This window comes from Centruroides vittatus, unplaced genomic scaffold (assembly GCF_030686945.1).
Source record: "Centruroides vittatus isolate TY-2023 unplaced genomic scaffold, ASM3068694v2 contig_875, whole genome shotgun sequence".
NCBI lineage: Eukaryota > Metazoa > Arthropoda > Arachnida > Scorpiones > Buthidae > Centruroides > Centruroides vittatus.
The window spans coordinates 2,849,741-2,862,802 of NW_027122567.1; the positions used below are offsets into that span (position 1 = coordinate 2,849,741).

The 13,062-nt window shown below is 33.1% G+C and overlaps 1 protein-coding gene across 1 annotated transcript; it reads right to left on the reverse strand.

Moving 5' to 3' along the window:
• Nucleotides 1–1,499: 1,499 nt before the first annotated feature.
• On the reverse strand, nucleotides 1,500–2,771 carry LOC136983082 (phospholipase A2-like). The gene is made up of 5 exons (XM_067279715.1): nucleotides 2,605–2,771; nucleotides 2,359–2,516; nucleotides 2,123–2,282; nucleotides 1,656–1,811; nucleotides 1,500–1,582 (listed from the first exon to the last, which is right to left on the reverse strand). The coding sequence occupies exons 1-5, from the start codon at nucleotides 2,769–2,771 to the stop codon at nucleotides 1,519–1,521; spliced, it is 705 nt and encodes a 234-aa protein (XP_067135816.1). The 3' UTR covers nucleotides 1,500–1,518.
• Between the last annotated feature and the right edge of the window lie 10,291 nt (nucleotides 2,772–13,062).

A 13,062-nucleotide genomic window follows, 5' to 3' on the forward strand; every position in this document is an offset into this window, starting at 1 on the left:
ACTGAATGAGAAAACTAGTACGATTATAACAGTTTATGTACAAGTTCATTTTTTACTTGCTGTATGTAATAAGTGAATTATAATGTGTATTCCTCATTTTGTCTTTAGTATGAGTCAAAATCTCATGAAATTATTTCGCGTATATTTCAATTCTCCTATACAAAATTGAGAGTCAAATACACACTTTTTATTGTACAACTGTATGAAATCTCAGCCGCGATTTTGCCTTACCGCTGCTAAGAATTTTTATTTATTAGCAACGAGAGTGAGTGACTCGAATTTGCATGTAGTGATTTTACTCATATTTAAGTATTTTATATCATATATTCCACATTCCATGTCTGTATATTCCAACTGAACTGTTCGTAATCGACTAAAATGAGTGCATCTGTTGTGCTTTACATAATAATTTCAATTTTTTGTAATATTGGCCATACATAGAGTTCTACTATGGGATTATTTCTCATTTAATACATTGAAAAATTTATTTTTTAATTGTATTATTGGGCTAATTGTATTATTAAAAAAATTGTAGACCTATACCTTCCCACCGTTGCCTGTCTGTCCTATATTAATCTCGAGAACGAAGTTAGGTAGATGAACGTGGAGATGAGATTTGGAAAGCTTATGGGCAGGAGACCCCAATAACTATATACGAACTTCCAGTTTGTACCGGAAGGCATATATAGTTCAATTCGAAAACTTCAAATTCATTCAAATAGTTCAATTCAAAACTACCCCTGAAAGCAGTTAGATAGATGACTGGCACGACTCTATTGCTAACAGAAAAAGTATGATGTACAGGGGCAAGACTAATAATTTGAGGTGGAGGGCATATATTTTAAATGAAATAAATTAAAATATAATTAAAAATTGCATGTCGATGTCACAATAAATAATTGCTCGTTTAAATTTATCATGCCTTATTAATGAGACATTTAATGGCAACGATTACATGAATTGATTCATAATATTATACCTAATAATAATTTCTTTTCATTTTAACTGTGACATAGGTTAAATATTTCGGTTATTTCCACATTTGTTCGTCGGAAAAAATAGGTTCACATGGGTTTAAATTCATTGTAAAGCAATTATATTTTTTTATTCAAGTTCTGTACAAGATTACTGACAATGTTGCTGCTATTTTTTCTATTTCTTTGAAGATTTAATCCTGTTTTTAAGATGATTTCATGATATTTTGATATAAAACTTTTTTTTTTCCTCCTCTATATTTAGGTAATAATAAAGAACAACCTATATAATTTATATAACAAATTTATGTGTATTTGCTGCTGTTTGAGATGACAATGAAATCAATACTAGATGATTCTTAATTTTATACTTTGAATTAACTGTATTTAAAGATATATTTTAATCGTTAACAAATTTTAGATGGAAGGCAATCAGATGCATATATTATTTATGCCACGAACACTATTTATTCAATTAGAACTTAAAGGAGACATTTAAAGAAAAATAATGTTAGAAGAATAATAAATTTCAATAGAAACTCCGTCATGGGTAAGGTTCCGGATCTTGATAATGGCATTTAGTAGCATTTGATATTGTCGGTTGTTCACTAGAAAGGTTTAAGATAATTAATTTCAAAATATTTAAGTAATTATTATCAGATTAATCATATTGATACTCACCTATTGGAAGAAGTGTTGTCTGTTTGGGTGCAATTTATGCAATTTTGTCGGAGTACGTCGAAGAAAAGCACACCTACAACAAAAGGAATACCACATTCTTCCTCATTTACAGTGTTAAGACATTGGCGAAATTGCTGGTCACATTCGCAAGACACTCTAATAAAACAAAAGCAATATTGATTTAATCATAGTGGCATTATCTGTACAATGAAAAAACAAATACATTTTATTTTAAATATAATTAGATAACATTCACATAAATTAATAAATAGAAATATGAGTACACAAATATGCATATTTCCATTTAGATTTTGAGAAAAATTTCAATTAATTTAATTTTTCTTTTAGAAATATTTAATTGAAATTTCACAAAAGAAAATAATTTGAATATTTATAATTTATATTTTTGGATATGAAATTAATTATGCTTTTATTGTTAACGATAGAAAAAATATTAAAAAATTTACAGGGCACCAACGCCATTGTTGGTTAAGTTATATTTAGTTTCTCCAGGATTAATCACCACTGGACATTTATCGTGCTGTCGACAGCAGGAGTCAGTTTTTTTGAATATACCCAGATCCGAGTCATTTTCTGCTCTATCTCCCCGTCCGCACCATTTAGTTCCTAAGAATTATACTAATTTTTAGGCTAGAAACATTATTAAAATTCATTGTGTCAAAGATATTTGGCAGTTTCTTACCTGGAAATATTAATAATCCCTCCAATGGGTCACTAACATTTACTCTTGGGGGTAAAAAATTGCTGATCAGCTCCTTAGGATCACTATTTAAACTGTGATTAACAATATTCAGAATATCACAATGTGAGCTTGCTTTCAGTAGATTAACAATATCAAAACTGAATAATTAAATCATAAATTATTGAGATTAATTTTAACATTACTGATAATTAACATACCTGTTAAAACTAATGGTAATTAACATACCTATTACTGAAAATCATACATTCTTTCATTTTATTGATATTTAAACACATTAATACCTTATCATTGATTGGACAAATGTCCAAGAAACCATTATTCACCTGACTTGAATGAAGTGCAAACAACGTTGCATGTATCAAAATCAATAATAGATTAATCGGTGTCTTCATTGTACTGAAAAATTCTGAAAGATGTAATTATTAACTTAAAAGTATTTTCCGTATTAAACATAATGATGGTATGAGTATAACTTTGTATAAATATATAAAAGTAACTTATGTTTTAAGTTTTAACTTTTATTAATTTATCACATAGATGTACTGTACATTGTTATATCTAACACATAATTTTGGTACCAACTCCATTTATATGAGTTTTCCGCCAATGACCTCACGGATAAACACCGGTAAGTTTAATTGGTAACGATCCACACGTTATCAACAGGATGGCCACGTGGAGTTTTCACGTGTCTTACATCTAAATAGGGACCATTTTGCCCAAACAAAATCATCACAAGAGTCATCCCCTTGGCAGATCGTACGAGTGTTGGCTGCCTTATTTCATCAATACAATACTCTGAGATCGCCGAATTAGCGATAACCAAATGTCAGGATTTATCGAATGTGGGGTGAAGGGAAGTGAGGCAGACAGCTGCAGTTACAAATAAACCCGTTTATTTACGCTAAATCTTACAATATGTAGTGCGTCTCGTCGACTGTTGGTGATGGTCTATAGTGTCGACGACCCCGGGGAAGTCAGTCGAGATGCTTCTATGGGTGTCGGGAAGTCCAGTGATGAATAGTGAAAACCAGAACAATCCGAGACAGCAGGATGACGTTAGGGATGAAGTCTAAGTAATTCAATGGAGACCTGGCAGATAACTCACCACAGGAGATAGAGGAAAGTCTGCTTTTGTCCTTGAGATCCAGGCTTTTAAAGGATTCTTTTTCCCGAATCTCTAGCTTTTTGATTGGTCGGCTTCTTATATCCAGATAGATAACAGACCATTTCGGGCTACGAAAGGTCAAATTCGACATCGCATTTTATTCGATAAAGGGAAAGTAATCGCACCTTCAAATTCCTGCTCATATTTATAATTGTTTCGAATTCTTGTCAGTCTGACACACAATCTCCACGCTAGTTCTCCTTTTAAGATTATTTAAAAACGTTTTTTCTCTTGATAAATAAAATTGGGAAATAACAAAATTATTAAAGTTTTTTTCCAGTTTTAACGAGCGTTAGAATCAAAGCCCGATCCCTTGATTTGACATCAATTTTTAACACGCGAGCACAAGTATCACTCGGGTCTCACAATACAGTGCATTTGTTAACGAAATTTTGATTTCGTAAACTTAGAATGGTGTTTCACAAAGTTGTTTTTTAATGGCAGCTCACCATTTTTAGATGGAAATTTGGTACCATCTCAATTATTTTCTTCGGTAGTTTTTTTTATTCTGATTATTCAATAGTGGCGTGGTTTGAGGTTGATTATTTCACTTTTTACTATATTATGCTATAATTTATTATTTTTAAAATTTTTCACGGACTCATAGTTTTGTATATCAATGACTTAAAAGTGAGACTGTAGCTGTAAAATGAAAAGACAAAAATCTATACATAATACAGTCTCAGCAATTATCTTTAAGAACAAATGGGTTATGTATTTGTTTATTGGCCAGAATTACATTGAACATATGACTGACTATTTCAACATATCATTGTTAAGTCATGCTCCATAGGAGACTGTGTGGAGAAGCATTAGGAGATTGTAGGAAAGTATCAGGAGTAAGTGTACAGTGTATTGGTTATACAATACTTTATTTCAGGTCTGCAATACTTTCAAACAGAAAATAAATGCACAAAATTCATACCTATGCGTGGTCGAATTACTTTCAACTAATATAGGTCCAGCTCCATAGTTCTATAATTAACCGGTGTGTTGTGGAGATCAATTAATTAATTAAAAAAACAAGTTTAAATATTTGGTTTAAATAACCAACAACAGACTTACCACATACTAGCCTATGTTTATTCAACGATTAAAAACTCCAGTAAGCATTTCGACAACGAAAGGAAAAAAGTGTCCTCCTCAGCTGATTTTAATTTACAACCTTTTTAACCGACACATAACTATTAAAAAATCCAGCAACGAGTTACTTAACTTTCCCGACATTTAGAACTGCGTGTGGCGCCATCTGTTAATATATTTTTCTAAAAAAAAGAAATTTATATTAATTATAAATCGGCAAAAAGCTTGATGTTTGAGAGCAGGGATGAGCTTCATATAAAAAAATGTAAATGATGATAACGAGTATAGTCGTCATTAAGCCCGACCCTACGCGAGATATGACACAAGACTCCTCTCTCCTCCCCCTCGACCTTTAACTACCAAAATACAGCGTATTCATTTGATTTCCTTTAATTAAAATCATTATTCGAAGTCAAAAATTTCGTCACGCATTAACATTTATAAAGATATTAATGCTTACAATATGGCACGCGGAATAACAAATAATTAACAACAAATAATAATTTGTTTTTTGAAACCGTGTTTTACTGTTTTATTGAGTGTTGAACACAAGATTGTGTTATTAATTAAACACCTGACTTTTTTCCCATCTTTATTCAGTTGATACGGGTAGTTCTACTCGTTTCGGGCACCTAGCCCCTCATCAGTCAACTAAACAAGAAAGAGTATATACAGTATTCTGAATATCACATCATACAAAGATAAATTGCTCAAAAATTTATCTAAACACACGTACATTTTCTTAGACATACCATTAACTCGCTGTACGCAAGGACGCGTATACACCATAAGTTCGAATTCTTCCAATTAGGACAATAAAATGACTGCAACAGCATTATAAAATCTATGTATATCTAATTAAAACATAAAACAATATATAAATATACAAGCCTATACGGTTATAAATTGAGGCGTATCAAAATAGATCCGATGTTGGGTCTTACTTTTAAATAAACGCAATATATTTCCCATCTTCTTATCGAAGTCGATGAATATACTTGGCTAACTTCATTCTAGTTTCACCTTGATACATCACAGAGTCGGAAAAACCTTTCTTTTACATTCTATTTCTTGTTGGCCATTACACCTTATCGTGCTGGGTTGCTAGTAACATTATTACTATATAGTCAGTGGCGTAGCGTAGTGGGGGCGGCAAAATTTCACAATAAATAATAATAATACCTAAATAAAGGGCGGCGAAATTTTCCTCCGCCCCGGGCGGCTGACACCCACGCTACGCCACTGTATATAGTTATAAGTGGTCCTGCCCCTTATAACTATATAGTAATAATGTTACTACGCTTTCCATATCTGGTCTCGACTTTCGTCGGTTAATGTTACTTTAGGTAGCCAAGATGGCGGCTCATCTCTGAAACAGTGGGGACGCACGTACTAACCTAACCTAACCTAATAAATTACCATAATTATTGCCAACCAAATATTAGAATAGGGGTAATTTATTAGAATAAGTTAGGTTAGTACGTGCGTCCCCACTGTTTCAGAGACGAGCCGCCATCTTGGCTATCTAAGGTAAGATTAACCCTTTCGTCTAACACCGTTCTCGAGATTAAGACAAGAGGACGGCAGTGGGAATTTATAGGTTTGCAATTGAAGCCCAATTATCTGTATTGTTAGAAGAACTAGACACTAAGCACCCATATCTACTTTCTATCATACACAAAATTCATACTGATGTTTGAACACATATTTCAGTAGTAGGAAAATCTTAATCTATACAATAAATATATTTCTATGATACAGAAAACATAACATTGATTCTTATTTATAAAAATTAGTACACAATAAAGGGTGGTTCAAAAGGTTTTACACAAACTTTAAAGGTACGTCAGGAATTTAAACACAAACCATTTTGACCTAGAAACATTTGGTTGCAAGCACCACTCGGAGTTTCTAGAAGTACGGGAAGAATCGCATAAAGGAATATATGTAAAGTACACAACATACTTATTAGCCTCAAATGACACCCGAGTGTTCTATGTGTTCCTAGGTGTTGGAAATGGTTTGCTTTTATATTCCTAACCTACCTTTAAAGTTTGTGTAACACCTTTTGAATCGCTCTGTATACTATTTAAACGTTGAAGGAATTGAAACTAAGCTTATTTAAATAATAGTTTTATTCTTACTTTCCCATCTGTTATATATAACAGAGGGAAAGTGTAGCAATCGGTCAAAAAATGACCCCCGAGATTTTTATTTTTGGACTTAAGACACCTTTAAACGTCGAGAAATGCAAAAAATTCGGGAGTAATTTCTGTATGGATGTTAGTGGGTGTGGGGGGCACGATTTTGTTTACCCTGTTTGAAGCTTAATAACTCCAGAAAATTTCGACAAAAAGTACAGAAGTTTTGCAGGGAGGTTTCTTTATTAGAGGGATTGATGGCCGTTAAATTTTGGTGACTAAAGGTCGAGGAGCTGGGGAGATAATGGAGTCGTGTGTATCTCCAGTAAGGTCGAACTTAACGATATTTTACTGGTTATTTGCATTTACGATTTTTTATAAAACTCATTCCTGCCCTCAAAATTAAGCTTTTGCCATTTTATAACAGTTAAAAATATAAATAGTTTTTTAATAAAATATGATAACAGATAGCGCAACCAAAATTTTAAATGTTGCCGAGAAAGTTGAGCAACTCGTTGCTGGTTTATTATTTATACGATAAAATTAGGATTTATAGAAAAGAAAAATCTAGCGATAACCAAGCTACACTATTCTTACCTTTTATGAAAATTTAATATTATTCCTTGCATATTTATTTATATTCAGTGTCGCAGATGCAAAATTTGCAAATCTCTTTTATACATATGTTTTTGTCTATGAATTTCCATGGTTGCTTTAAGCCGATTAAATTTTGACATCTGGTAAACTTTCCAATTTTTGAAAAATTAGCCATCCAGCTTACCAGTCTCATAAATACCATCATAAATATAAATATAGACGTTTTTTTTTTGTGTTATTAATTTCGAATACATATTATTCCGAAACCTTCTCGTTGGCGCCTTTATTAAATCGGTGCCTATGGCGGGGACCACGTTGGCCATACCCTAGTTACGGCTCTGCTAACAAGTATGTAAGATTAGAACATAAGCAAATTCTGATGGAGGAAAAGTTTATATTCTGTCGTGAGACTTCATGTTCTGAAGGATTTTCTACTTCCCTTCGATTACGAGAACATCTGGAGAAAGTACTGTACAGTACCTGTACATAGTTTTGCCTGTGAAATTGAGAAGCTGGAATTCAAAAATATGAAGGGTAAATAAATTCTGTTCTGAAATTTTAAAAATGCTGTATTTAATTAATATATCTTAAAATAATTGTTTTCGTGAATATTAACAGCTCATTCAGTAGTAAATAAAAATATTATGTACTGCATTTGACAGATTTCTACGAATGGAAAGTCACCAGAGGAGTTGAGAACCAACTGAAGTTAACTGCGTCGTACTGTCTAAAAAATCATGGAATTTATAAATTGTACTCGTGCGGCTCTGGCTCAAGGGATCACGACTACACTCAATTCAGAAAACATTCAATAACAGATTGTGTATATAAAAATGTTGCAAATGTATAATTTTCAATAAATCTTTTTCATAAAGAAAACATCTTTCTTATGAATAGCTTCTTTTTTTTAGCTAACATTGAAATAAATCATTGCAGATCCGTTAAATGAGGCTACAAAAAGTTCATTAATATTTTACTGACGATGATAATTTGTTGATGGGTTTAAACTACCAATTCAAAAGACTTTACTCAAATTACGCAAGATACGCTTAACTCTTGGTATTGGCCGGTGTTAGGTTTTTTAAAAATCTCGTGAAAACCAAATAAGGATGCCTATGGAGAACATTGAGTTTGGTTTTGTGAAACATTTCAAAGATAAACGTTAACTGTAAAATAAAATATTGCAAATTTTCTAATATAAAACGATTAAATTATTTCTAAAAAGCGAATGAATAGCCTAATTTTATTAAATAATACAAAAGAAAACAAAAATTTCGAGTAGGAGATTGAAAATTCGGCAGGAAAATCTTGAGATTAAAAGCGTTTAAGAAGGAAAGTTTACATATTCTGTAAAATAACTCTCATGATATACTGTATAATTTTAAATATTTTGATAAAAATAATGAACAATAGTCATCTTTTAAAGCTACAATATAAACATCGAATATTAGACAAAACACAAATTTGCCGTTCGAGAAACGAATAGTAGCAAATTTTGTTTATAATAAATTAATTCTGACTGTTGTTCATTTACATCGATTGCGTTCCGTCACAACCGACCGTAAATTAGAATTATGCTTGTCGAGCTTCTTGACGTCACGAAGTAGCGACATCTCGTGGTAAAAAACAGAACTACGGCACTAATAGAACTAAGCACCCATATCTACTTTCTACCATGTACAAGATTCATACTGATGTTTGAACATATATTTCAGTAGTAGGAAAATCTTAAGGGATAGATACAATAAATATATTTCTGATACAGAAAATGTATACGTTGATTCTTATAAAAATTAGCATAAACAACAATCATAAATTTATACCTGTACATTCTAACGCCATAATATTAAAAATTAACAATTATGCTTCTTCATTGTTGTATATTGTAAACTTTTGCCACAACAGAATTATGGCCGACAAAAAGTCGTGTCCACTGTGTAAATTAGAGAAGAAAGATCTTTTTAAATGTAACCACGGCAATTTAAGTCTAACCTTCGAAACCATTTGTCCCGAATGCAAACGAGAAAAACTAGAGCATTCGAAGATCGTTTGCGTGTTATGTGAGAAAAATGCCCAGATAAAATGCTGCATATGCGATGGCGAAGAAAAATTATTCTCGGATTCGTCATCTAGTTCACCAGTGGTAAAAAACAATGGAGAATTATCTAAATCGGGTAAACCGTGTGATAAGAGAGTCTGTCTAATCGATATGGATGACGACGACGCCGATGAGGAAGAGGAGAATAGATTATCTTTAAAAACAGCAGAAGGAACTGAAAAAATGCAGAAGGAAGAGGATGATGAAGATAAGACCAACGATTATAATAAAAAATGTATAATTGAAGACGAACTTGAAGAAACTGATTTTATTCTCTCAACAGCCTGTCCATGTGCAGCTAAAAACTCAACCTTCGATAAATGCATGAACGAAAACGAAATGGACCGAAGTTCTGAAGAATCAGATTATATCCAACACATTGATAAAAACATAATGGATGAATTATCGGAAAGATTAGAACCGAATTAAAATTCATCCTCGGTTACATAAAATTACATTGCAAAATTCAAGCTTTATTCTTCGTAAATCAAGAATTATAATAATTAGGCCTATAAACGATCAAAATCTTATTCAAAATTATTTAAAACTTTCTTTTTTGTATCTAATATATTTATCATTAACAAAGTCTGATTGTTTAAACAATTTTATATTTTAACTCGTTTAAATATTTTATTAGTAAACTTCCAAAATAAATAATTACTAAACCGTAGCAATCGCTTGTTATGAAAATTATACTTTGATATTTGTCAAATTTCATACAATGCTAAGACTTTCTGCATTGTCCTCTAATAATTAAGGTATTTATTTATTTCCCCCTGACCACCCGGATTAAGGTACAAGTATTTGTATTAACGTCAGTGGCGTAGCGAGGGGGGAGCAAAGGGGTGTATCATGCACCAGGCACCACTCGCAGAGGGGCGTCCAAATGGTCTCCAAGACAAACAATATGTGTTTCTGGAGGGGAAGGGGGAGGGGGGCGCCAATAAAGTGTCGCGCGCCCGGGCGCCAGTTATGTTCGCTACGCCACTGACAGTGGCGTAGCGTAGTGGGGGCGGCAGGGGCGGCAGTTTTATGGGGCAGCAAAATTTCACAATAAATAATAATAGCTTGTAAAAATTTGAACCTGTACAATACACAATAATGATGATTGTTCTTGCTGAAAAGTTCTTTAGAATTACTGTATATTTTAATCTTTTAATTGAGATACCTAAATAAGGGGGCGGCGAAATTTTCTTCCGCCCCGGGCGGCTGACAGCCACGCTACGCCACTGGGCGCTGAGAAAGTTGAGCAACTCGTTGCTGATTTATTAGAGGTATACCTCGCCTTACGTCGGTAATTGGTTCCAGGAGAGGCGACGTAAGTCGAATTTACTTACATCAATAATGAGCACTTAAAGACCGCTAAATAAGACGAAAACACAGAAACACAGATGTTTTCATGTTTCGTTCTCTAGGATTTATGATTATAATACTAACATTTACTGTAAATGTACATAAATATAATTTTATGTGCTTTTAACACTTTTCTAGTGATATTACGAATTCGATATTTGTGGCGGACGGATGTAAAGTCGAATAAAATGACTTAAACTTGATTTTTATTTTTCCATATACTTTTTTGACAAACGACATAACTCGAGGTATGCCTGTATTTATATGATAAAATTAGAATTTATAGAAAACCAAGCAACACTATATTTATCTTTTATGAAAATTTAATATTATTCCTTGCACATTTATTTATATTCAGTGTCGCAGATGCAAAATTTGCAAATCTCTTTTATACATATGTTTTTGTCTATGAATTTCCATGGTTACTTTAAACCGATTAAATTTTGACATCTGCTAAACTTTCCATTTTTGAAAAATTAGCCATCCAGCTTACCGGTCTCAATCCAATTTATATCATAATATTATAACGAAATTATATTTAAAACAGACAAATATGCTTTATTTATTCACTTAACTGGAACGTTACCGTACATTATTTGGAAATTTGAATCTTAATTTTTCTTAATCCATCTCCTACACTGGTCAAAACAGTTAAGGGAGCGAGAGACGTCGTGTAGAAAATTATTTACCACAAATGATTCTGAATGTTAAATGTTATTGGTATGTAAAATATAGTAAATTCAGCTCGAGTGTTTTGTTACTAATGTTACTGTTACGGAGCTGGCACCGCCAAAGGGCGTGCAAGACAGACGGCCCTGACTAATGTATAAGGGTGGAGATCGCCCGGTCCAGGAAGGACCCCGAATAAAGTATTCAAAGTGTCTGTATTCCTGTCTCGTGGGGGGTTCAAGGGCGTATAAACACCAAGTAAACCACTTAAAACAGTTACCAGGCATCCCCAATTTCCGGGGACTCCCGTTTCGCCTGTTTTTACTTTCCCGGCTTGTTATGTATATAGTATAATACGGGAAAGTATTTGAATCGTGTCAAATGTGATCCTCCGGGTTTTCCAAATTTCGACGTTTCGAGAAAGGTCTGTATCAACGTTCAATTTGACGCCACTTCTCGACATCAACCGGATGATGTTTAACGAACTTTGGAACTTTCGTCGGTAATTCAATACATTGTCTTCTCTCCTGACACACGGAATTTCGATTGCCTTCGGCAGACATTTTTATCAACCGAAGTATTTGTTTCTTGGTGATTTTGTCATTTCTACCATCTTAAAGATGAAAGTTCAACTTCGGTTTCATGAAATTTTTATTGTTCAGTGCGCTAAACTTTTTTTTTGAACTGATATTAGCCAACTATTAGAAAATGTTAGTGCCAAATCTGTATAATTATAAATTCATACAGATTTGGCAGTAATCATTTTCTTCAAAGGTCTCTTTAAAGGAAGACTCTTTGTTCCTGGTGATGGGCCAGGCCAGATGATGTGAAGACGAATTTAGTTTCTTCTGCATATTTTTCATATATAAATAAATCAATTAGCAGATTTGTATCGCTTCTCTTAGAAAATCCATTCAAACACACTTTTACACTATCTCGCTTAAAAGAGCAAGCATCCAAAAGTCATACATCATTACTATCTTTTTCATCCAATCATAACACTCCATTTCATAAGTTACATAATTGTCATATGTCACGTGACTGCCCTTATGTTGCCAACACTCCTGGATTTCTTAGACTGAAATTTAGCAAAACATTTTTTAATTCTCTGACTATCGAATGATCAACTTTTGAAATGTATATTATAACAGATTACAGTATATGCAATAGCACTGACAACGGATAGTGAAAAATGTTAAATCTGAAACTTTTTACTCCTTGTCAACTCCTAGAATCAATTCGTCAGGAGTTGGCAAGTTTATCTCCCTTCCACTAGTAGTGGATGTCAATAAAATGTACTTCCTTGTAGCTTCCACATTCAAGGTTAACAGATTTGTTACTGTAGAATTTTTTTTTTTTCTTCCAATTCTCTCCTCCCTGTAACCACTAAGAGGGCCTTTTTAGCAAGACCATTAAGGTTTGACCAGACCTAAAATGGGACAGGGCTCAATATATCTGGACAGACCACTCCCGAAAAATTGTTAGGGTTTTAACTTGTCTGGATTGGATCCCGTCCCCTCAACTGGTAAGGCTTCTCCTTAACTGTTTAGCCACCTGACTGTTGCTGATGCAAA